This window comes from Acomys minous (assembly GCF_964271855.1).
Source record: "Acomys minous genome assembly, chromosome: 1".
Taxonomy (NCBI): domain Eukaryota; kingdom Metazoa; phylum Chordata; class Mammalia; order Rodentia; family Muridae; genus Acomys; species Acomys minous.
The window spans coordinates 54689690-54713978 of record NC_140483.1 but is presented as its reverse complement, the minus strand read 5'-3'; the positions used below and the strand labels follow the sequence as shown (position 1 = coordinate 54713978).

Genomic DNA, 24289 nt, shown 5'->3' with positions numbered 1-24289 from the left:
TCCATCTTGCCTATGGGAGGTTCATTCAAGAGCTAACTCCTTAGATTCCTGAGAAACGCAGTGCTGAAGACAACGTTGATATTCAGTCCTTACAGGGGAGCATCAAATCCCAATCTCACTTTGGGAAGACTCCCAGCTAGCAGAAAGCTTCACTTAAAAAAAAAAAATCATGGGCTGGAGGTTAAGAGCACTGGCTGTTCTTCCAGAGGTCCTGAGCTCAATTCCAGCAACCGCATGGTAGCTCACAACCATCTGTAATGAGATCTGGTGCCCTCTTCTGGCAGGTAAGCATATATGCAGGCAGAACATTGTATACATACCAAATAAATCTTAAGAAACAAATCACACTGGGCACGGTGGTATGCACCTATAACCCCAGCACTCGGGGAGGCAGAGCTAGGCGGATCTCTGAATTGAAGGCTAGCCTGGTCTACAAAGTGAGTCCAGGAAACAGCCAAGGCTACACAGAGGAACCCTGCCTCAAAAACAAAAAACAAAAAACAAAACACACACACGCACACACACCCCTTATGTATGGGTAATGTGGGCACATTTGCTATGGCACATGACATAAGTCTGGAGATCAGAGAACAGTTTGTGGAAGTCGGTTCTCCCCTTCCACACACAGGCTCTGAGACCAGGTTATAATGTTTGGCACCAAACACTCTTACCCACTGAGTCACCTCAACAGCCCAGGCCCACTTTCTTGTTATTTAGTTTTTATGCTTTTGTTCCTTAAGTCAGGGTCTCCGGTAGCCCAGGCTGGCCTCAAACTTGTTATGTAGCTGAGGATGACCTTGAATTCCAGTCCTTTTGTCTTCACATCCTGAGTGCTGGGGCTACAGTCATAGGCGACCATGCACGGTTTGTGTGGCACGGGGGCTGAAAGCCAGGATACCGTGCATACTAGACAAGAATTCTATAGACTGACTACCTCCCAGGGCCCACAAAGTTTTTGTGCCCCTTCTCCACCCAGGCCGGAGAAGGACCCTCTCAGACCAACCTGACCGACCCTTTGCACAGGGCTGGCTAAGAATCAAGTTGACCAATGAGAACCCTGGCCACTCCCCTATGGGCGTGGCCTATATAAAATAGAGAAAGAACGTGAAGAGATCAGGCAAACCTGGCCGGTCCAGCCCGAGTCCTAGTTCCTTACTTAAAAGTCACAGTGTGGCTCTAGCATTTCCACCCTGGCAAGGAGCCTGCCCCTGAAGTCTGGTAGATAGACAAGGGGGTGGGGTGGCAGACGACGAAGAGTAGAAAACTAGATAATTCCTACACAGTTGGGGTTGCAAACAGTGAATAAATGGGACGCAGCTCTGGGGTTCAGCATCTCAGGATGCTAGGGGTAGAAAGGCTTAAGTGTGAATACACTGGTAAAGCAGAAGGTCTGAGGACAGGGAACACCGGGGGAAAGGCAAGAGCATGCCAGATACAGGTCAGCTGGTGGCTCAGCTAGACCCAGGCCCCAGCTGCCATCCCTGCCTCCAGCTGAAGACTAGAGAAACAAAACACAACCGTGAGTGTGACCATGGACCTTTATTCCCTGGCTCTGCCTTGTGACAGCAGGAGTCCCGGTGGATCTGCTCTCCCGGGGAAGCCAGGCCTCGGTGGATTTGCAGGAACAGGATGCCTAGCAGGGCAGAGGCCACTTGGCAGCTCAGGGCAGCCCATCTAGCAGTGCACTGTTCAGACAGTTGTAGAGGTAGATATACTGCTCCTGGGGGGTAGACACAGGCAAGGTACCTCACCTGCTTGCCCAAACCTGAGGAAGGCTCTCAGGGGTCTCCAAACCCTACTCCATCTGGGCAGAGCATGGTGGTCCACAGCGCCACCTGGTGGTGGCCTAAATGGTGTAACCCTAACAGTCATCTGTCGCTGGACCAGAACCTGCCTGACTTTATCCCTTTCACAGCAAGCCCCTCCCTGTTTGCCTCTCACCAGCGTTGGGGTCATGAGGCCACAGGCCTGTGACTGCTTCAGGGCCACATTGAAGACGTCCACGGTGTACTCAGTCCCTGCTTGTTGCAACAGCTGTTCCATGGCCAAGAATGTGCCCAGCTGGTGTGTGCCCTTGCTGTAATTGACCCAGAGTTAGACGTGGGGAAACCAAATTTAGTTCTAAGGACTGGGAAAGAATGCGAGGTACTTGATTAATTGGTCAGGCTAGAGCCCTACCAAATCCCTGGAGATGGAGCAGCGAAGATGGCAGCGTTGGGAGACTCCCCTTTGACCCATAACCCAAGCTAACACATGGCCTCTGTCGACAGCACCTGCAATGGCTGAGCAAGGTCCCTGGCTTCTTGCTCTCGCCCTGGGAGCAGCACTGGCCCACAGCATCCAGGAAAGGCAGTAAGGTGGTTGCTGGGAGCTCACACCCAGACTCCCAGCATGGAAACTGCAGGCGCTGAACCTGCCTTTCAGTTCCGCTCTCCCCCTGGAACAAGGGCAAGATCAACACCGTTGGCGGGGATGGTGACAGAGGGACGCCACCATGGGGATCTCATTATCACAGCCCTCCACGCAATATCCTGTGGTCTCAACACCTACATGTATGACTCTGAAGAGGGTACAAGGCCAGCCAGCTGTGTTGCTCTCGGCTACTCTGTGCACCGTCACCCTATCTGTGACAACAGGTTGCGTCTCCATTGGCCAGATGTCTTGCGGCTAGGACCAAATCAGGACTCTCGGTCAGCTTCCAAAGTCTCAGCCACATATTCTTCCCTTCCCTGTCCCGCCCCTGGAGCCCACACATCCTGTCCCTCCACTCCCCTCACCTTCTCCTTGGTATCAGGCAGGCCCAGGGAAACCAGCACGCGGGCGCCATGCTCCCACACCAGTTCCCAGAGCTCCTTTGGTCCAGCAGAGCCAGTCAGCACCACATGGTCGCGACCAGACGGCCCACCCTGCAGAGCACAGCTTGTTGGCTTCCAGGGATGACGGTGTCACCCTGACCATCCAGCTGTACAGTTAGCCCGCCCCGCCCCACCCCCCACCCCACCAGGGCTCCGGCTCCAGCCCAGGAAGCCCAAAAAGTCAGAGAGAGAGCGCAAGTAATGGGGCCGCAAGATCGGCGTCAACTCACAGGGAAGAGCCAGGCTTCCAGCATGTTATCAGCAGGGCTCTCCTCCACCAGGGTGAGCTGCACCTGAGGGTGATCACCTGGGGGACGAAGATGTGGATGAGGGCTGCCAGGCGTCTCTCCAGTACCAATGTCCTCCACCCTACCCAACATTGTATCCAGTGAGACTCACCCGAGACAATGCTGTTCTGATTGTAACCAGGAGGGGGCAGCAGAGAGCCAGTCTCATGCTTGATGGCTTGCTTCAGGAGCTGGGAAAGAGAGAAACCTGGTGAGGTTGAGCAGGGAGAACTGTGCTCCATGGTCACTCGCTCCTTGGCCCCAAGTGTACCTTGTACTCCTTCAAGAAACCGGCATTGGCATTGGCTGCCCTTTTGGCACAAGCTTGTGCAAAATTCATCACAGAGATAGGGCCGGAGCTGGAGGAGAGAGGAAAGAGGAATGACTTGGTGGTCCAGCCTCTGCCCGTCGGCGGGATCTGGGCACCTAGTGGGAAGGCACCGCGACACCAGTGTCCACCTGCCTGGACCTGAGGGGTAGCTGACTTACTCTGCGGCGTCAGAGGGGCCTTCCAGAATCTTGTTCAGCAGGCAGCTATGCAGGAAGATGTACTGACTCTGCAGGGAGAGGGTACTAGCCTGCTAAGTGGCTTTGGTTGTAGGGGGTGGGGGAGAGGCGGGAGGGGGCGGGGAGGTGGATGGTCCTGGCCCCCAACCCACCAGGCAGGGATATGGCAAGTGGGACTGCAGAGCCTTTAGGGAACTTTCCCTGAGTTGTCCACAATATCCAGGGGGGGGGGGAGGGGGCCAGTTCCTTCTCTCCTTTTAGAGAGAGGAAAGTGAGAATCTTCTGCATGCCCTCGGGAACTTGTTTCCATGCTCCCATGGGGGTCCATCTACCCTCCTCCACTCCTTTGGGTCTAAGCTGCCCAGCCCGGTGCATGGGGCCCTCACCGGGGTCTGGATCATGAGGGGCCGGTGCAGCCGCAGCATGTACACAGTGTTAAACACATCAACCACCTGCTCTTCCTCTAGTTGTTGTAGTAGCCGCAAGAGGGCCACGAAAGTGCCCGTCCGGCCCACGCCCGCACTGTAGGGGACAGCCCCCAAAGAGCTAAGTATAGGAAGGACAGGGCTCCTAGAAAGCCAGAGCCCTTCCCGGACTCAAGGTCAGGTTGGGGGGGGAGCACCCTGGGGCCACCCCCTACCCCCACCCGTCCTCACCTGCAATGCACCAGGATGGGTCCCTTGCCCTGAGTGGCCTGCACCTGCTCCCGTACCAGTTTCACAAAAGCAAGCAGGGAGCTGGGAGCCTCGGGGACACTGTGATCTGGCCACGTGGTAAACTGAAGCTGCTTCACCCACCGCTGTCTTTGCTGGGCACCCTGAGGACGGTGGAGAAGGACTGTGCTCATTTTTTTAATCCTGGGGCCCCTCTGGGGTTACCCGGGAACCTCCCTCACCAACTCTTCAAGGGCAGAGGTCTTCAAACTGATGGTCACTGATATGGGACCCATGTCCTTGCCACGGCGTGGACCTTTGACCCTCCTCTAGTCTCCTGACTGATCTCTACCTCCAAAAGACAGCCAGGCAGAGAGGCCATTCTAATCCCTGGCTTTCCTGCACTAAACCTTCACAGCCTGGGATAACCATAAGGGTGTGGCCGGGGATCTCTGAGCTGAGCACAGGGCAGCAGAACTTGCTCTTTCTATGCATCAGTATGACTTTGGCTCGGTCTTTGACCTTCGCTGTGTCTTTTGACCCCTTCCGCACATGCTATGGCCCTCATCAGGAAACAGGCCATGTGGGGCAGGAGAGGAGCGTCTCAGCCTTAGCGTCCTTGCCACCAGCCCTGTCCCCTGGGCACCCACGTGCTGCAGCTGGAAATCCCTCTTGGTCCATTCGTCCTCGGACTCCTCAGCCAGGAGGTGGATGGTGATGTGGCCATGGGTGACAGGTGTGAAGCTGGCTGGCCAGTAGTGCTCACATAGCACCTAGAGTGGGGGGGGGGGGGTGTAAGGAGAAACAGCACAGTGTCACATCAAGCCTCCTCAGTGCTGTCCCATACTGCATCCAGGCGCAAGCAGCCCCACCCATCTTTTTTTGGTTCCTGCCACTCTAATGAAATTCTGCTCTTTGCCTCCATCCAGCTCTGGGGCCATTTCTTCCAGAAGCTTCCCTCCCCTGAGTGGGCTCCAGTACCCTTAGGACTCTGTGTTGGCTTTGGCTATCTTAGAAAACTAGATGGTCTCCATTTAGGAAGAATCTGCCTTTTCCTCATTGCCTCAACGGGAAAACACACTCAGCCACCTCTGTTTGCTCTAGACCAGCCTTGCACATGCACAGCACAGAAGAGGTGGCCATGGGCTTACAGAGAATGAGGCTTCTATGCTCCTGCACTGCTAGAGTAAGTGACCAGGAGGAAGTGAATCAAGCCAGGAACTCACAAACCCTGTCTTTCCCCCTGCTTCGTCATCCTAGGTGATCCTGAGAACTCCCTACCAACTCCCAGGTCCTGTTCTTGCCCCAACCCAAGATGGAGAGAGGGGGTATTCCTGCATGGCGGACGTATGCCACCTGGTGGTCATTCTGTGAAACTGCAGGGCACTCACCCGCCCGTTCTCCATGCCCACAGTGAGCATGATGATGACTTGGACTTGCTGCTCCCACACCAGCCTCCAGAAGTCTTCTAGCGTCTTTTTGAGAGGCCCCTGGGTAGCAATGAACTCCTGTGGGTGGCTGTAGCCCTAAGGTGTGAGGTTCGAGGCATGTTACCTGGCAGTGTCTTGGCCACCTGGGCCCATCAAATACTCAGCAATGGGTATAATCACATGTATGACCCACAGGAAGAGTGATCATGGAGGGTGACCCATGTCCCACTTGGAAAGTGTGAAAAAAACGTGCATAAAAATACAAGATCCCAACATGCTAAGAACAGACTCCCCAGCCACCCTCCTCACTAACCCCAGAGAGATTGCTTAGCTTTCCCATGTGCTGGAATTACAGGTGTCTGCCATTATGCCTAGCTCTAGAGCAACCTTCCTAAAGCCAAGCTCTGTGTGTGTGTGTGTGTGTGTGTGTGTGTGTGTGTGTGTGTGTGTGTGTGTGTGTACACGCACGCTGAAGTCATCCATGGCTGCCACTGCTGGGCAGACGGAATCAGAGCCTTCAGGCTTATTCCATCAAAGTTATCCTTCATCCAATCCAAACTCACCTCTCACCATTTGACACTTCATTCTACATTCCACTGGGGACACACACACACACACACACACACACACACACACACACACACACACACACACACCATCCCAGCCTGGCTGTTTTCTCCATGCTTCTACCCAGGATGCCCTTCTCTCCTTTGATCTCTTACCAAAATCCCACCTATCCTTCAAGAGATCAAATCCATCCTCCTCTAAAGTCTTTTTTGATGACTCAAGTGTACCAAATTTTCCTTCATGCACCTGAGTACCAGGCTTGTGTCTCTGTCCTAGCACCTGTCACACTAGGAAAATTCTCTCTCTCTCTCTCTCTCTCTCTCTCTCTCTCTCTCTCTCTCTCTCTCTCTCTCTCTCTCTCTGTCTCTCTCTCTCTGTCTCTCTCTCTCTTCCTTCCCCTCCCTGCCCCTTTCTATCTCCTCTCCCCCCCCCCATACACACACCATGGGCTCTGCAGATATGTATATGGTTAAGCCAGCCTTGCCTCCTGGGGGCCCGGTATAGAGCCTGGCACACAGTGGGCCTCCCAAAACACTTGCCAGATGACCCTAAAGAAACAGGTGATACTCCTGGACAATGATGTCAGCTAGCACAGGACCATGTCCTGCAGAACCCCAACAAGAACGCCCCCTAGGCCCGGAGGTAGCCCTTACTGGGATGAAGTTGGCATTGATGTAGTCAGAATGAGGTTCCCCTGCCAGCTGGGTCAGCCTGACCCTGGAGTGGTCATCTGCAGAAAGTAGATGATATACATTCAGAAGCAGGACACGTGGCCCCTCCGTAGGGCCAAGCTCTAGCCCGCTGCCCGTTCTTCCCTCCTACTCCCGGCATTTGCTCACAGGGCAGCACGTGTGGGTACCGGTTCTTGGTGATGTTGGCAGGATGCTCAGCCTCTAGTCTGGGCTGCTCTCTGCCCACCTCCTTCAGCTCCTATGAAGTTGCAGAGGCAGACCCATCTCACCCACAGCAGGCATGAGGATGTGTCCTGGTCCTCCCTCCTCGGAGCCCAGGATGGCACAGGACTTACCTCAAATTCCTGAAAGAAAGCCTGGTGTGCATGTGCACTCTTGGCCTCATAGCTCTGCCGGAAGCTATGGACAGGGATGGGCCGATGGGTCCGCCTGGCAGAAGAGGAAGGGAATAGACCCCAGCTTTGGGTGTGCAGAGCCCTGCCCTGCCCTGCCCTGCAAGGAGACAGGTGCAAAGCTAGCTGCACAATCTGGCCACAGGGAAGGCAGGCACTGGACATGCAGACCTGGGATGCCCCAGGATGCCCCGCCCTCCCTGTGTAGATCAGAAAGTTTCTCTAGGACCCAGCAGGCCCACAAAGCCACGGTTGATCAAAGAGGGGACCGGTGAGGGACACAGGCCAGAGGCAGGAAGTGCACATATATGTATGTCAGGGCTTTTGGATACAGTGGATGGTTTGTTGGTTTGTTCAGGGGTTTCTGCCATACTGGGGTCAAACCGAAGGCCTGCGCATGGTAGGCAAATACTCTACTGCTGAATTAGAGCACAGCCTATGTGGGGTCAATTCAACAGGAAGTCACTATAAGGAAAAGAGATCTGGCCTGATTCAATCCATGCAGTTTCTCCAGCTTTTACTTCATCTTTTATAGTGTATTTTAAATTCCTATCACTTTGCCTTTTCTAACATATTTTTCGACAAACTGCTTCTTCTTTTTTTTTTTTTTTAAGTCCACATGGCTTATCAGAAAGCCAGTGGGCAAGGACTGGAAAAGGGGAGTGGGGCACTTTGATATATGTCCCACCTTGGCTCGGATATGGCTCCTGAATTGTAGCTAAACATTATTCTGGATGTTGCTATGAAGATGTTGTTATCATTAAGAATGAGATGCCACAAAACTGATCTGATATGAAGGGATTTATCTGGGGAAGGGAAGGGGACAGGAGTTAGGGCCTGCGTGGGTCACGAGGGGAGAGGGACAGAGACAGAGAGACAGTGGGAGAGAGAGAAAGGGAAAGGGGACACCCCTTAGAGAGAGTGCGAGAGAGAGAGAGGTGAGAGAAATAAGGTGGCAGTTTGTGCTTTTATATCTGGTGCCTCAAGTACACACCTGGTGGCAGGCTGCGGATGATGATGTCAGAGGTTGCTAAGCAACCTAGAGCCGACCAGATTGGCTAGCAGGCTAGCAGGTTGGCTTGTGAACTAACAGTTTGTGGGTGAGATTAACACTTAACTTATCTAACAGACTTTTTAATTTTTCTTTAAATCAAATTAACCTTTTGCCTCCCCCAACTCCCTGCCCCCAACCCAGGGACTCTCTGTGTAGCCCTGGCTGTTCTGGAACTTGGTCTGTAGACTTGGTTGGCCTCAAACTCGGATATCTGACTGCCTCTGCCTCTGAGAACTGGGACTACAGTCACCACCACCTCCCAGCTTTTTTTTTTTTTACCCCCATATATGAATGTGTGGTCACATGAAGCTGAGATCAGGTATCACTCTTAGTCGCTCTCCACCTTATCCAGTCTCCAATAAATCTAGAATGATCCACTTTGGCTATTCTAGCAAGCAAACTTGCTCCTCAGGCCCTACTACCTGTAGTAGCAGGGGGCACTGCTACAGGGGGGCCGCCATAACCACCAAATCTCCAGCCCTCGATCTTGCGCAGCAAATGCTTTACCCATCTCTCCAGCCCTCTTTGGCCCTTCGAAAGTAACAGCAGTACGGATCACGTAGAGGATGCTCCCTAAGGTGAGCATCACTTGTCCAATCCATTAAAAGCCTTAATACAACCAAGGCTGACCTGTCCCCACTAAGAGGAATTCTGCCAGCACATCCCTCAGACCCTTCACTGGGTCTCTGGCCTGCTACTGGCCTGCTACCTCGTCAGAGGCCCACTCTGAAGGCCTTGACTTCTACAGTGGGCTTGCACAGGAGGAGAAAGGAGAAGAGCTGAAAGAAGAGAGGCAGTGGTTGAAAAGCCTGAGGAGAGCTGGGGGTAGAGCTAGTGGAGTCTAGAGCCCTCTGTCTAGTGCAATGCCAGGGAGCCTCTCGCACACTATACTGTAGGGCCACGCTGCCGCAGCCCCATCCTCGGGAAGCATGTTTCACCGCACTCACCTCAGGTTGTAAGGCATCATCTCATGGGAAAAGCCATCCTTTTCTGGCCTGTGACAGCGGAGAGGCGAATGGGAGACAAGCTAGGGTCACAGTCGACTGACCAGTCCCACGGAGCTTCCCAGTCCCATCTGCCTCCTCCTCCTCCTCCTCCTCACCTTGGTCCCTTCAGGTGCCGCCAGCACAGCAAGCAGAGCACCGCACACACAATGAGGATGCAGCCGGCCGCAGTCCCCACCATAACTGTCAGGGGCACTGCCGCCAGTGAGGAGCTGGCCTGGGGCTCTGGGGAAGACAAGACACGATGGGACACGGCAACTCTACAGCTGAGCCTGCAAGCCATGCCAGTCTCTCCTGGGCCTGGGCCTTCTAGGTCTGTGGGCACAACCCCCTTTGGCTTTGCACATCAGATATCCTACACATCATATATTTACATTATGATTTATGACAGTATCAGACTTACAGTTATGAAGTAGCAATGAAAATAATTTTACAGTTGGGGGGGGTGTCACTTCGACACTGGGGAACTGTATTAGAGGAACCACTACAGCATCAGGAAGGTTCTGAGAATGCAGTGGTATCTCTCCAAGCTCCCAGAAGTCCCAGATACCAAACAGAGCCCAGAAATATTTGTTTGGGGTTGGAGCTTGGTGAAGACAGATAGACAGACAGCTTTCCTCCTAGTGCTGGTCACACCCCACAGGCCCTGCTCTCCTCCCCGACACCTTCAAGAGGAACGGGGTTGAAGGCCTGGCCAGAACTGTGCCAGCTGCTGGAATGACCAGCAGCCACATGGGGTACTCGAGCACCCACAGCGTAGCTACGCTAATTTAAGATCTGTGTGACACACGCTGAGAACACATGAGAGGCCGAAGGCTCAGGAAAAAAGAAAAGAAAAGAAAGATCTCAGTAGTTTTCATTTGCTTGGTTTTCGCTTTGCTTTTCTAGACAGCCTCAAGTATTCCAGGATGACTTCCAACCAAATATTTGACAATGGCCTTGAACTTCTGATTCTCCCGCGTCCACCCTGCAAGTGCTGGGATTACTGTGTGGCCCATGGGGCCTCATCTGTTGAGTGCTAGGGATCCAAGGAAGACAAGCATCCTACCCCCAGATTCTCAATCACTTTTTAATTCTGATTTTGTTTTGTTTTGGTTTTTCGAGACAAGGTTTCACTGTGTAGCCTTGGCTGTCCTGGACTCACTCTGTAGACCAGGCTGGCCTCGAACTCACAGAGATCCGCCTGCTTCTGCCTCTCAAGTGCTGGGATTAAAGGCGTGCGCCACCATGCCCGGCTTCACTTTTTAATTTTGAGACATTAACTTAATTTTAAATATTCTGCTTTAAATAAAACAGTTGCTAAAAGTAAATGTTACTTCCTTCTTTTTCTTTTTTTCTTTTTTCTTTTTGTTTGTTTGTCTGTTTGTTTGTTTTTCTCTGCATAGCCTTGCCTGTCCTGGACTCACTTTGTAGACCAGGCTGACCTCGAACTCACAGCGATCCACCTGCCGCTGCCTCCCGAGTGCTGGGATTATTGGTATGTCACCACACGCAGCTGTGTTCCTTCTTTCTATTGTGTTTACTCTGATGCTTGTTTGTTTGTTTGTTTGCTGTTTGCTGGGACAGGATCTCACCATAAAGCCCTGGCTGGCCTGGAACTAGGCAGACCAAGGTGAGCTTAGAGATTTGCCTGCTTCTGCCTCCTGAGGGGGTGGGAGACCTGGGATTAAAGGCATATGTCACTACACCCAGGCACCTCTTTCATTTTAGTTTCCAATGTACCTACTAGGAAATTCTAAGTTATATATACTGTTTGGCTCCATTGGAGACTCTCCTAACGTTCCTTCAGAGCAAAGCTGTTCTTGAACACAGTGGGGCTGGGAGTAGCCAGCTGCAGAGAGTGGTGCGGGAAGACGCCAGGGGCTGTGCACGGTAGCAACCCCCTCAGGGTCTCTCTGCCTCTCTCACGCTTGCTCAGAGCCCCCCATCGCAGGTCTGAAGTCTAGAGCATGTCATTGAGATCGTGGTACCCAACACACTGCCAGGCACAAGCTCAGTCCCTCCCACCTCTGAATGCAGTGGCGCCTCCCAAGAGGGATGTCAGCACCTCTCCCTCTCCAGTGTCTGGCAGGAGGAAGAGGCGCCTGGCCTACCTGAGAAGGCCGAGAAGGAGATGATGGTTTCCGGAAGGCTGAGCCTACCAAAGGCTGCGATGCTGAACCTGGGACACAGAAACGACACTTTATCCTGGGAAGGAAATCCTTGCCGAGTACGGCGACGCTACCTTCCTTCCTGTCCTATTTCCAGGTTGGACAGCCTGCCCCCCAGCACCCTAAGAGGGACCACCTCTGGCTTCTTTCCCTTTTCTCTGGCTTGATCTGGGAGCATATAGGAACCTGGAGAGCCTTGAATTTCCTGAGGGTCCCAAAAGAACCCATCCCCCACTTCTTTTTAACAAAGTGGAGTTTAGAATAAACTCCCTGCCCTCCCTGCGGCCCTTAGCCCTTACCTATACTGGAAACCTGGCTTGAGATGCCCATTGCATATCTCCTGGGTGTGGCCACAGTCCTCTGTACCCATGGGCACTGTCCAGGATCTTGGCACAGTCCAAGGCCCTGGGTAGAAGGGGTTTGGGAACAGGACAGCCAGGTACGAGTCATGTCCTCTGTAGTAATGGTCATACCATGTGTGGTTAATGGCTTCCTGGGAAGGCCGAACCACTGAGGAGGAATGGACAAGAGGCAGAGCAAGGTGAGCAGTAGGTCAGTCTGGAGGCTCCCCGATATCTCTAATATGTACCCCCACTCACAATCTCACACCAGCCTTACCCTCAATAACCGTCAAGCCCCTTCTTGTTACAGACTGGCCCTGGCATTAGCTTTTCATCCAGTCCCCCCCCCCCCGATTTCTTTGGGCACCCCAGTCCCCACTCTGCCCCTGCCTGCACAGCCATGCTCGCCCTGACCGTTCCAAGCCCAGAACTCACATGACATGTTGATGGTGGCGACTATACCGTACCACTGGATCTGCCCGTCATCTTTGCCAAACATGCCACGTGTGACCGTCACACCCATCCCTGTCCCCAGCTCCAGCTTGGGGGCCTCAGCTAGCTCTGGGGGGTGCCAAACTAGAGACAGAGAAGGGAAAACGAAGACCTTGACCCAGAACTAACAATCAGCCTTCCGGGCCATGCCTTCCTCTACAAATGGCTAGTGACCAATTAAGTAAGGCCTGGGAGGGCTCTTGGGTTAGGGTGCTCCCAAATACAAGCCAGGGGTCTGAGGATGGGGCTGGGGCTGTGGGCAAGGAGAGCGCCAGGCAGCCAGGCTCAGCAGAGGAACAGGCTCAGGGGACAGAACAGGAAACGGTGGGAACTGCCTACCCTCGGCGGAAGTAGTGCACACCAGGGTGACTGCCCGGCTCCACAGCCTATTCCTTCCCAGCACAGTGAGGCTGAGGCGGTAAGAAGTGGCGGGCATCAAGCTGGGCAGCAGGAGAGCATCCTCTGAGGTGTTGACCTGGAAGACAAACCGAGCACTCCCTCCTACCACCAGCTGCTCTACCACCACCAGACATGCACCCACGTCTCCAGCAGGCATCGTCCAGTTCAGGGCCAGGTGGGTGGCCTCAGGCTGGCACAGCACATCTTCCACAGGGCCAGGCTCTGAGGGAACAAAAAGCTTACATTGTGTAGGCGTCAGTGTTCTCTAAGAGGGTCCCATTGGTCCAGGGACTCTCAAAACCAGGGGGGGGCACAGAGGGGCTGACATTTATGCCCACGGATGGGACACCAGCCTCACAGAGAGACAGCTTGTCTTTTGGGGCATCATTGCCCATCGGGAGAGGCATCGGAGGCATAAACCAGGCCAGGGTGGGCAAGACATCTGCCTGGGAGGAGAGGGCAACTCAGAGTGGAAGGGCAAAGCTTCTCAGGCATACCAGCCTCCCTTAAGATGTCCGCAGGTTTCTTGGTGTTGTTTTGTTTTGTTTTGTTTTTGGGGGGGTGGTTTGGTTTGGATTTTGTTTTTTCAAGACAGGGTTTCTCTGTGTAGCCTTGGCTGTCCTGGACTCACTTTGTAGACCAAGCTGGCCTTGAACTCTCAACGATCCACCTGTCTCTGCCTCCCAAGTGCTGGGATTAAAAGCATGCACCACCACGCCCAACAATCACCCACAGGTCTTAAGGGAACCTAAGATAGATAGGAAACCTACCCACAGACAGCACCACGGGGTGAGTGGAGGCCTGGAACGGCCCCGCCCGACACGTCACAGTCATCAAGAAGGTATGCCCTGGTGTCAGATCCTTTAACACGAGGTGAGCTTGGCCTAGTGACAGGGGTTGCTCCCTGGAGAGGTGTCCAGCATCTGAGAGTTGGGCATGGCATGTCCCTCTCCCCAAGGGACCGCTGGGCCAGGCCAGGTTAACCACAGCGCTGCCTGCCTGCATTGACACGAGCAACTCATTGGGTGTGAGTGGGTCTGTGGAGAGAAGGTAGCAGGTCAGCCAGGCCCCTGGCCCTAGGCCTGAGAATGCCTCACACAGTGTTGGGGCTGGCTGACCTCGTTCAAGGCCTTTGGTGGGGAGTTGAGAAGTGGGACTCAAAGTAGAGCTAATGTGTCCAGGCGTCTCCTCCCTCGATGCCTTTTCACACCCTACTCACATGTCCAGGCAGAAACCCTGGCCGCTGCAGCGTAAAGAGGCCCAGCCCAGGAGATGACTTCCACCTCGTACTTAGTGCCAGGAGTCAAGCCCGAAAAGCTTGCATTGTCTGCCTTGGGTCCCATGATGCTGGTGGCTTCCCGGGTACCCTCCAGGTATAGGGACACTTGATAACGGTCCCGGCCCCCAGGAGCATGGACCCACAATGCTCGGAGCTGGGTAGGAGCTTCATTAGTCACATTTACTAATGTGGGAGCTGAGGGGGCTGCAGAGAAAACAAGTGGAAGGGCACAGATAAAGATGAAATCATCTAAATTAAATCCCCCCCACCTCCAAAAAAAGAATTATCCCTGCTCCTTCCATCCTTGGCCCCAGAGCCTGAGTCCAGTGTAGTTCCGGGCAGCAGGTAAAGCCTCTGACTAGACTCTGAAAACAGACCTACCGTGTATCCTAGGCAACGGGGAACAATCTCAAAGTTTATCGCTCATTCTGGCCCTGTCGCCTCCCTCTGGAAGTCAAAGCTAAGCTTAGCATCCTAGGAGTGATGGGTGGTCCTCCCCAGGCCCCACAGCCAAAGAGGTTGAAAACCCATGTCAGCAGATGGTTATCTGGGCCTAGGCACTGCCTCATCCACCTTCAAAGCCTGGGATCTGGAGTCTTATGATCGTGGTCTAACCACACAGTAACTAGTAACACCTCTCTTTACAGATAGGGAAACTGAGGCTAGGAGAGAGCAAAGACTTGTTCTCAGAGCCAAGCCGCAGCTAGAAGCCGGGTTCCCTGGCTTTTAGGCCAGACTTCTTCCTAGTATCCCCAGATGTCTGAGGCCTCACATTCCTTGGGGGAAGTCTAGTACCCCTGAGGAAAGACAAAAGCCCAAATGGAAGGCACAGGCAGGCATGGAGAGTCCACATAATGGAGAAGGTTGTGCTGGGAAGGTTCCACCTACTCATCCGGCCCCCAACAGCTCTGCAGGCTAAACAAGCCCAAGAAATGAAGTGGGTGTGAAAGGGGGTTTCCAAACCCAGATCTGCGGGCCCTGGGACTCTTTGTGGGGTGTTTGCCATATACTCTGTACCTCTGTGTTTCTGCGTCGTCATCCCCCCCATCCCCCCGCTATGCGGAGTTGGGGGTTGGCTGTGGCAGGGAGCCTCTATTCTGTTCATACTGCCTGGACAAAAGTCCCAACTTTGCTCGTAAGGCTAAGAAAAAGTTACCTTTTCACCTTGTGCCCCAGTTCCTGCACCTCTGAATCGAGGTGACCACAAGTGTCAAGCTCCTAATCTTGTCACAGTGAGTACATGAGAGAACATGAGTAGGACCATACGCAAGGAGCCTCGTGAGTACTGTGACTATTGTTATTAAGGGGTCACAGCCCAGGCCAGGCTACAGAGCTGGGCAACTCAAGAATCAGTGTGGCGGCCTGGAGAGACGGCTCAGAGGTTAAGAACGTCGCCTGCTCTTCCAAAAGGTCCTGAGTTCAACCCCCAGCAACCACATGGTGGCTCACAACCATCTATACTGAGATCTGGCGCCCTCTTCTGGAGGGCAGGGGCACATGCAGGTAAAACACTGTATACATAATAAATAAAATAAAAAAAAAGAAAGAAAGAAACATTTTAGCCGGGCGGTGGTGGTGCACATTTAATCCCAACACTCGGGGATGCAGAAGCAGGAGGATTGCTGTGAGTTCGAGGCCAGCCCGGTCTACAAAGTGAGTCCAGGACAGCCAAGGATACACAGAGAAACCCTGTCTCAAAAAACCAAAAAAAAAAAAAAAAAAAAAAAATCAGTGTGGCACTGTGCAAGAGCACAAACATAGACATCCCTAGAGGGGCCTGTGAGGAGCTTCCTGGTGCCTCAGGCCCGGAGACAGACCCCACGGACAGCCTAGCTTCCTACTCACGGGCTCAGAGCCCCTGGGAGCCCACAGGGCCGGGGAAGGAGAGTGAGGGTGAGGCACTCACGTGTCCAGCCTGTGGCGTTGGCACTGCTGCTGTCTTCCGACCCCCACAAGGTAGACAGCTGTACCTGGAACTCGGAGCCTGCAGCCAGCTGAGCCCAGGAGAAGTTCTGGGCCTCCCGAGGTAGGACCTCCTCTCTCTCCAGTGCCAGGGGCCTCAGCCTGTATAGCCGTAACTGAAAGCCATCCCTGCCACCTGGTGGGTGGCTCCAGGAAGCCCTCAGTGCTGCAGGCTGCCTGGCAAAGCCCAGGGTCAGGTTGGTGGGAGGAGCAGGGCCTTGGAGGACAGGAAGAGATAGGATAATACGAATTCACCCTCATCAAACAAGATCCAAGGCTCCCAGTGTCCCAACTTCCAGGAGGCTCTGAGTTTGTTGTCTTGATTTCCCAAGAAAATCTCTTGCAGTGATGGGGCCCAAAACCTACCCCTTGCACCACGCCTGGCTCTTGCCTGGCTCCCTAAGCACATGTCTGTTTCACTTACACTATAGCCAGCTCAGGGGCCTGCCTCTCGCTCCTCAGGGCCTCACGCTGCAATCATTCACTGGTGGGTTTAATATGCTGTCTGTCAACATGCCCTTGGCCAGCTTAGGCCCGCCATCCACCCTGCCTAGCCACACAGGTTTCTTTTTCAGTTCATCCCCCTGTTCCTCCTCTAGGAACCCTGTTCTGACTCCCTAAGCAGGTGTCCCTTCTATAAATCCGAAAAGATCTAGTTAGGCCACATACTAGTCCTGATATTCAGCCATTTTAATCTGTAAGAAAACAGGTTTTTTTGGTATTTAGGGGTTTGGTTTTTTTTGTTTTTTTGTTTTTTGTTTTTTGTTTTGTTTTGTGTTTTTGTTTTTGTTTGTTTGCTTTTGGTTTGGTTTGACTGGTTTTTTTCTTTTTTTTTTTAAAGATTTATTTATTATTATGTATACAGTGCTCTGCCTGCATGTGTGCCTGCACACCAGAAGAGGGCACCAGATCTCATTATAGATGGTTGTGAGCCACCGTGTGGTTGCTGGGAGTTGAACTCAAGACCTCTGGAAGTGCACCCAGTGCTCTTAACCACTGAGCCATCTCTCCAGCCCTGATTTGGTTTTGTTGTTGTTGTTGTTGTTGTTTTTTCCAAGACAGGGTTTCTCTGTGCAGCCCTGGCTGTCCTGGACTCCCTTTGTAGAACAGGCTGGCCTAGAACTCACAGTGATCCACCTGCCTCTGCCTCCCAAGCACTGGGATTAAAGGTATGCGCCACAGTGCCCAGCTAAGAAAACCGTTTTTGTGTGATTCAAATTAATACATCATGCATATTCCTACTAATACTTTTGTGTTTATTATAATATGATGTATTAAACCATTACATCATTGGCATATGAACCATGTTTGTCAGTCTTCCTTTCTGGCCTTGTTCATAATCTTTAGCCTTAGCACTTAACCTCATTCCTAAAAAATTGAGAAGCATTAAATATATATTCGTAAGAAGGATGAATAAAAGGATAGAGGAATATATGGATGGGTGGATGGATGACGGAGCACACTGATGGGTAGGTATGGCTAGCCAGCCATGAGACAGGAAGTAGCCTGGGGCTTGATTGGGGAAAGGCCTCCATTTTCACCATGGAGAAGAGCCAGGTAAAGGATACAAGGCCACTTGCACTGCCCTCGGCAGCCTCCAGGGGGCAGGGCAGGAACTCACGTGTGCAGCTGTGGATCTTCCGGGAGGCAGAGCTGTGCGTCCCAGCCCAGGCCCATGCAGACAAAGTGTAGCAGGAGCCAGGTACCAGAGACTTCAGAGTCAGCCTGGATATGTCAGGGCCCAAGTCAACAAGGCCTCCAGGTGACCCCTGGCTGCCATCCTGATGCCAGGTGACCTTATAACCTTCCAGTTGCCCTGGTGCCGGAGTCCAAACAATAGTCAGGTCAGATGGGCTGCTCCTGTGGATGACCTCCAGTGTCTGCGGTGGCAGGGGACCTGAAGAAGGGAAAATTGGGCAAGGAGCCCTGTGATCCCTTCTGCCCACCTCCGCTAGGCCCAGGCCTGAAGGACTTCAAATGCTCGCACTCACTTGTGTAGCCTGTGAGGCTCTGAGTGATGTCTCCCATGGATGAGGCAATGTCCACCCGGTAGTGGGCTCCGGGTACCAAGCCACAGAAAGTGACGTGAGTGGCACCAGAGGGCACGGAGATGTTTCCGATGAGGCCTAGGGCACCATCAGTATAGAGCAGTGCCCGCCTCCCAGGCTGCTTAGTAGCTTCCAGTCCGTCTAGCCACAGTCTAGCACCAGGACCGTCCCTGGGAAGCGCAGCAGATTCTGGAGGAGAAGTGGGGAAGGGGGGCAAGCAGAAAGTGAGGACACTGGTATTCCCCTACACAGGCTCCCAGCCTGAGCCCCACTCCAGCCAGACTCACCACCCAGCCAGGAACTGGCCTGCACCCAGGCATCATAAGGTCCAGCTATAACCTTTAGCTCCAAAGTGTACTGGCCGGGAGGCAGGGGCCCTGGGAATACAGCATTGCATTCTTCAGGGCCCAGGATGGTAGTCTCCTCCACTGGCCCACTTAACTTCAGTACATAGCCGTCCCGGGCTCCCAGCCCTGCCTTCCAGCTTGCCCAGAGCTCGTTACGCAAAGGAGTCAGCACCAGGCCAGACGGGGAGGAGGGATCTAAGGAAACAGGTAAATACAGAAGGTAAGAAAACCCATTCTGTGCACTAACCACTACACGTACCTGCCGGCCTCATGTTTGGGTATTAGCAGCTTCCTTTTCCTTTTGTTTTTGTTTTTCTAGACAGGGTGTCTCTGTGAAACAGCCTTGACTGCCCTGGACTCTCTTCGTAGACCAGGCTGGCCTCGAACTCACAAAGATCAGCCTGCCTCTGCCTCCCGAGTGCTGGGATTACAGGTGTGCACCACCACACCTGCCTAACAGCCTCATTTTTCATCCCAATGACTGCCAAGTGCCGGAAGCTACCAACTGACCCCGGGCAACTCAACAGTAACAGATACAAAAGCTCATCAAGTGCTCACAGCTGTGCCTGCCAGCCTGGCCTGGGGGGATTCCACACACAGCACCTCCCACGACACTAAGCCTAACTAAAACACAGAAAAGGTAAACACCTTGCCCAGAGACACGCGGCCAACAGGTAGCAAAAACTGTTAACCACCACACAGCTGTTTCTCAGAGTGAAAACATGGTATCATGGTGGCAGAGACAGGTACCCAGCCTGAGGTTCAGAGTCAGCCACATATATACACAGTATGATTTGGGCTCTCTCTGTACCTCTGTGCCTGTAGCAACACAGGAGAGTAAGACCTTTATCAGGCTCTTTGGGGATCCAGTGAAGCCATACCCAGAAAGTAGCTGGCTCAGAGCCTATCTGGAGAGGGTTCAATGGATCTTAACCATTAGTACCACTGCCGTTTCCTCAGGCAGTTGCCAATCACAAATCATCCAGAGGGGCACACCCTTCCAGGCCTTGGGGGTGGGGAGGGGAGGGGGGAGCCCTGTTCTTCACTACTCAGCCAGAGGAAAATGGAGGAGCCTCTGTTGTGTCCCCTAAGCACTCACAGGTCCACTCGGTGGCATTGGGCCCCACAACCTGGTGAGGCCCAGCAGCAGCACAGAGCTTCAGCTTATAAGGTGTGCCTGGAGACAGGCGGAGGAAGGTGTGGTTTGAGGCCCCTCGTCTGAGCACTGCAGTCACGTTGGTGCCCTCTAGAAGGTCTATGAGCATCAGGTGAAACCAGGCAGCCCCTTCAGAGCTGTTCCAGGAGGCTTGCAGGCTGCTGGTATCCAAGGCACGTAGTACTAGGCGATCTGGAGTCACAGGCTCTGCAGGAAACATGAAGAGAGCAGAGGCAGCCTTGAGGAAGGACTCGGGAGCAAGATGCCGGCACCAGTTGTAGCAGGAGGGATCCCAGAAACCTGGGACACACTGCCTACACATTGCAGACTCAGCATCATTCTCAAGTCCCCATTCTAGCTGCTACCTGGGTCCCTGGCCAGCTACCCACCTTACCTGTCCATTGGTGGATGCTGGTCTTCGCTTGGAGACTGCCAGCCCAGGTGATAACCTGCAAGACATACTGACTACCTGGCAAGAGGTTGCCAAAATTGTAAGACAGGATGCCGGGGGACACAGAGACGTTACATGCCAGAGCTTGGGATTCCAGGTGGTAGAGGAGAAGCTGGTAGCTGTCTTGTTCCCCGAGGGCGTCACTCCATGAGGCTTCCAGGCTGGCTGGGCTCCCAGAGCTATGCAGCTGCAGTCCACGGACCACTGACGGGGCTGTGCCAAACGTCAAGAGAAGCACCAGGGTCTGTGCAAAGGGCTCATCATCCTGAGAGGCGCCCCCTCTTGGTTTCTCTGAACCCTACTACCAGTCCTCTAGAGCAGCTGTCATCTCCTGCCTCAACCCCAAGTAAGACCACCACCACCACCACCACCCCTCAGCCTTCTGGCTTCGTACCTGTCTGGGCAGTGAGGTTAACCGTGACATTCTGCCAACAGGGTCTTAGAACAGTCAGTTCCAGCTGGTAGCGACTCCCTGGCACCAGGCCGCGGAACTCAAAGCTGGACTCATTTGTGTGAGCCCGGAACTCTCGCCCTTGTGGAGCGCCTGAGGTGTTCAAGCTCCTGAGGCAGAGGGCATAGTCGAATCCACCTGGCTCTGCAGCTAGCCAGCTCAGAAACAGGCTGGTAGGTCCTCCTTGGCTGCTGATGTTCACACTCAGGAGTGAGCCTTAGGGGACAGGGGTGCAAGCATTCAGTCACCTCGTACCCCTTCTGCCGTGAAAAAGGAAAGCAAGACCCAGGACGGAGGGCGAGGGGGAGGCAGAGTCCGGTGGAGAAATTAGCCCGATGACCCGCCCACCGCCCACATCCAGAGTCCCGTGTGTCTCTGTCTCTCTCTCTCTCTCTCTCTCTCTCTCTCTCTCTCTCTCTCTCTCTCTCTCCACCTACCTCCACCCTCCCTGTCTGGGCTCCCTTCCAGAGATGGACACACATCTTCCTGTAGGAAGGACAGCAATAGGGGAAGCAGATGTGCAGAAGCCTCTGCAGCCCAGCCCTCTGGGATAGCCCATGGAGTAAGGATCCAGACCAGAAAGAAAAATTCCCTCTGTGTCTGCCCCCCACACCCCCACCCCTGCCTCCTACACCCCCACCCCTGCCACACACAGCTGAAGAGGCCTTTCCCAAAAGTGCACCACCATACAGCCAGCGGGCAGTAGCCAGCAGCCGACAAGGCTGAAGCAATCTGTCCTCCCGCTTCTGTGCTGGCCTGGGTTGGAAAGGAAGCAGTTTCCCTCTACCATAATGCGGACCAGCTGTGGAGCCCCACAGTGAGGTAGGAAGCCTAGACATGCCCCCAGAGAACAGGTCCACCCACCCCACCCCACCCCCAATGCCCACCTCACCTCTGCCAAAAGGCCCTGGAGCCAGAGGAGGGCAGCGGACAGAGTCAAGAGCCTCATCGTGGATGGAGTCTGCAGAGTCAAAATTGGGAGGCAGAGGCGGGGGTCTAGACCCCCTCACCCTCCCCTGCCCTGGTGGCTGGCTGGCAGGCAGGCAAGGCTGGAAAGGGAGGAGTATTGGATAGGTGACAGGCGGCAGATCCTGACCCCCCAACGCTGGCCTGGTCTGGCCAAGGCTACGAAGTGGAGGAAAAACAGACAGCATCTGGCCCCAAGGGAACAGCAGCTCTCGGGTGGCCCACGAGCCCACCTCTTTCCTCTGTTTCCCTCACCTCCGCTGGCTGCCAGCAGTCAGCTCTCTGGGAAGGAGAACCGCCCTGTGCTCTTGTGGAAGACTGAGGAGTGGTGGCCTTGCAGACAAACACACAGAACTGAAGCGCCTGACTCCCCCCCCACGCTGTCCCCGGAAGAGGGCTTGGTGTCCATTGGTCCCCTCCCCTGTGCCTTCCTGGTAGACAGTGTTTCCAGGGGTGAGGTTTCAAGGCAGGCACGAGGGGAGGTAGGTGTGTGTCCTGAATACATGCGGTAGGTAAGCCAGCTGTGTGTCGCCCCTCTTGCCTAACCTGCTCCAGCAGCCAGAGGCACAGAAGCCCATGGCGTGTGGGTCTAGAGCTTGCCTGGCCCCTGGATCCCATCTCTCACATCCCTAACTGCCCAGATGAAGAAGCTGACATCCACAGAGTCCAGCCTCAGGTCCCATGCGTGTGAGGAAAGGAGCTGGACTTGAACCCGTGACTTCTGACTCCAATGAGCAGAGAAGGCAAAAGGTTTTCCCATCCCCAGTTCAAGTCCTCTGTGCTGGGAAGCAGCTGGGAGTGATTGACATTCCTGGAGGGGGGGGGTTTCTCCCCTCTCCTTATTTCTTCTCCTTCGGTCAGCAGGAGCCAGCCTGCCCTCTCCCAGCCCTTCCAATGACCCAGCTGGGGTCTGGCCAACAACCTAAGGGCTCAGGCTCGCCAGGGGCCCACCTGGTGCAGCTGGCCCAGGTGCTCTTGCGCCAGACTCAGCCGTGGGAAGGGAGGGAGCAGAGTCAGGGCCTCTGAGGCCTGGGAAGGAAGCCCAGAACTCAGCTAGCTCAGGAAGAGAGTGGGAGGCTGTGCAGACAGGCAGACAGACAGACAGACAGACAGACAGGTATAGACTCCTAGTCTGCTTCAGCAAGGAGCTCAGGCCTGCATCAGAAACCAGCCTGGCCTGCCTCCTCCCTCAGCCTGGCATCAAGGGCAGCTGCCTGCCCCACCCCCTCCACAGCTCTGTCCAGCCCCAAACCTCAGAGCCGCCCACCGGCCTGGATGGGGTCCTGGAAACTTAGTACTGCAGACTCATCAGTTTTTCCAGGCTGTGTGCGTGAGTGTGTGTGTCTACATGTGCATACATGGCACTTCTGAAAGACGCAGGGAGGCAGGCTAGCAACAGAGAAAGCGTGAGGAAGGGAGGTGGTGGTGGTGGTGGTGTGCCGGGGGAGGGGGGCAGTCTCAGGCCTCAGTCTGGCCAAGATGTAGAGGAAATGCCCTAACCTGGTCCTTCACCAACCCTACCTCACCTGGGGACACTTCCCTCTGTTTCTTCTAGTGGAGTCTCTGTGAGCAGCCAGGATGGGTTGAGAGAGATGAAAGCATCTTTTACCTCAGATTCTGAACAGAGGAGACATAAAGTGCCCACCTGTGGGTAAAGGGTTGGGGTCCTATGAAAGAGAGGCCTGTAGGGACAGAGCACGCTTCATAACTAGTCCTACAGACCCAGCCTTGAAGAGGCCCAGTTACCAGCCTCACCCTGTTAAAGCAGCCTTGGGGGTGAGAGATAGGCTCAGAAGAGAGTAAGGAAGAAACCCCTGCCCCACCCCCACCGCCCACCCCCAGGCCAAGATTCTCTATTTAGCAAAAATGTAACTTTTCTTTCCCCAGCAGCCACCCCCACAGACAAACCCACATCCCCTGCCTAGAAAACCCCGTGGTCTTGAAGCCTACCGTCTCAGTGTGGAGTGAGCCTGGTCAGGAGGGAGAGGAAGACAGAGGACTGGGCCTGCCATCCCAACTTCCAAGTGCGAACTAGCCTGCTCCCTCCCGGCAGCTGCTGTGGGCTGCTCTTCCGGCTCCTCCTCTGCTCTCCCACAGCCAGAAGCCAGGCCTTGGGCATCCCCCACACCAAAGCAAGATAATTACCAGGCAGAAGAGAACAAGTCGCCCCCTCTCCCTCCCACAAACTAGGGAAGGTCACCAGGAAAGGGGGAAGGTCCAGCTTCTACTAAGCAGGCTGAGGGAAGTCAGCACGGGAGCTAGAGAGGGCAGGCAGTGACGTGCTGTGTGTTAGGGGGACTAACAGTATGCATAAGCCTGTATCAAGGCCATAAAGGGGCCATTGTGTGACAGGTGTCCATCCCTCTGGCCCTGGCCTTGGAAGAAAAGGAATCTCCTTCAGCTTGAAGTCACTCTGCCAGGACAGTGAGTTTGGCACCAGGCATAGAGCAGGGCAGTTAGTTTCCTGACACTCTGGGAAGGCTAGCCTAGCCATGGTTCCCCTGTGCTGTTGTTGGTCCTCTCCGCCAGTGATGAGTGGTGTAGGAAAGTCCTAACCTCTGCAGGCATCGAAAAGGTAGCAGGAGGAAAACTGGGGCAGGGAGGGGCACCTGAGACAGCTGTCGCAGAGGCGCAGCCTGGGCTATGCTGGGGTGCCCCCACCTTCATGCACTGGCTTAGCAGCACTTCTCTGCCTCACTCACCCTGTCTCCTTGGGTCTCTTCCCGACTCCTGCTTGGTGAGCTCAGTCTCCCCTACACCACCAAGGACAAGCCCAGGCTTGTAGGGATATGAGAAAGAGTAGCTG

The 24289-nt window shown here is 54.2% G+C and overlaps 1 protein-coding gene across 7 annotated transcripts; it reads right to left on the bottom strand.

Moving 5' to 3' along the window:
- Positions 1-1524: 1524 nt before the first annotated feature.
- Positions 1525-24289, bottom strand: LOC311600130 (receptor-type tyrosine-protein phosphatase V-like). Of its 7 annotated transcripts, none has more exons than XM_084786461.1 (37): positions 24186-24289; positions 23434-23593; positions 23005-23128; positions 21739-21816; positions 21410-21478; positions 20955-21003; positions 20461-20733; positions 20010-20279; positions 19559-19822; positions 18400-18654; positions 18056-18301; positions 17686-17961; positions 16009-16281; positions 14043-14306; positions 13594-13860; positions 12764-13045; positions 12368-12508; positions 11891-12101; positions 11535-11602; positions 9540-9666; positions 9385-9432; positions 7327-7420; positions 7139-7229; positions 6953-7029; positions 5694-5828; positions 4953-5075; positions 4306-4466; positions 4036-4171; positions 3632-3699; positions 3414-3501; positions 3255-3333; positions 3086-3162; positions 2778-2906; positions 2551-2667; positions 2274-2437; positions 1942-2077; positions 1525-1720 (listed from the first exon to the last, which is right to left on the bottom strand). In XM_084786461.1, the coding sequence occupies exons 5-37, from the start codon at positions 21464-21466 to the stop codon at positions 1661-1663; spliced, it is 5106 nt and encodes a 1701-aa protein (XP_084642587.1). In that variant the 5' UTR covers positions 21467-21478; positions 21739-21816; positions 23005-23128; positions 23434-23593; positions 24186-24289; the 3' UTR covers positions 1525-1660. The 7 variants fall into 7 exon arrangements, with proteins under 7 accessions (XP_084642587.1, XP_084642590.1, XP_084642589.1 ...); XM_084786464.1 differs by having other exon boundaries at positions 23005-23100; XM_084786463.1 differs by lacking the exon at positions 21739-21816 and having other exon boundaries at positions 21410-21566.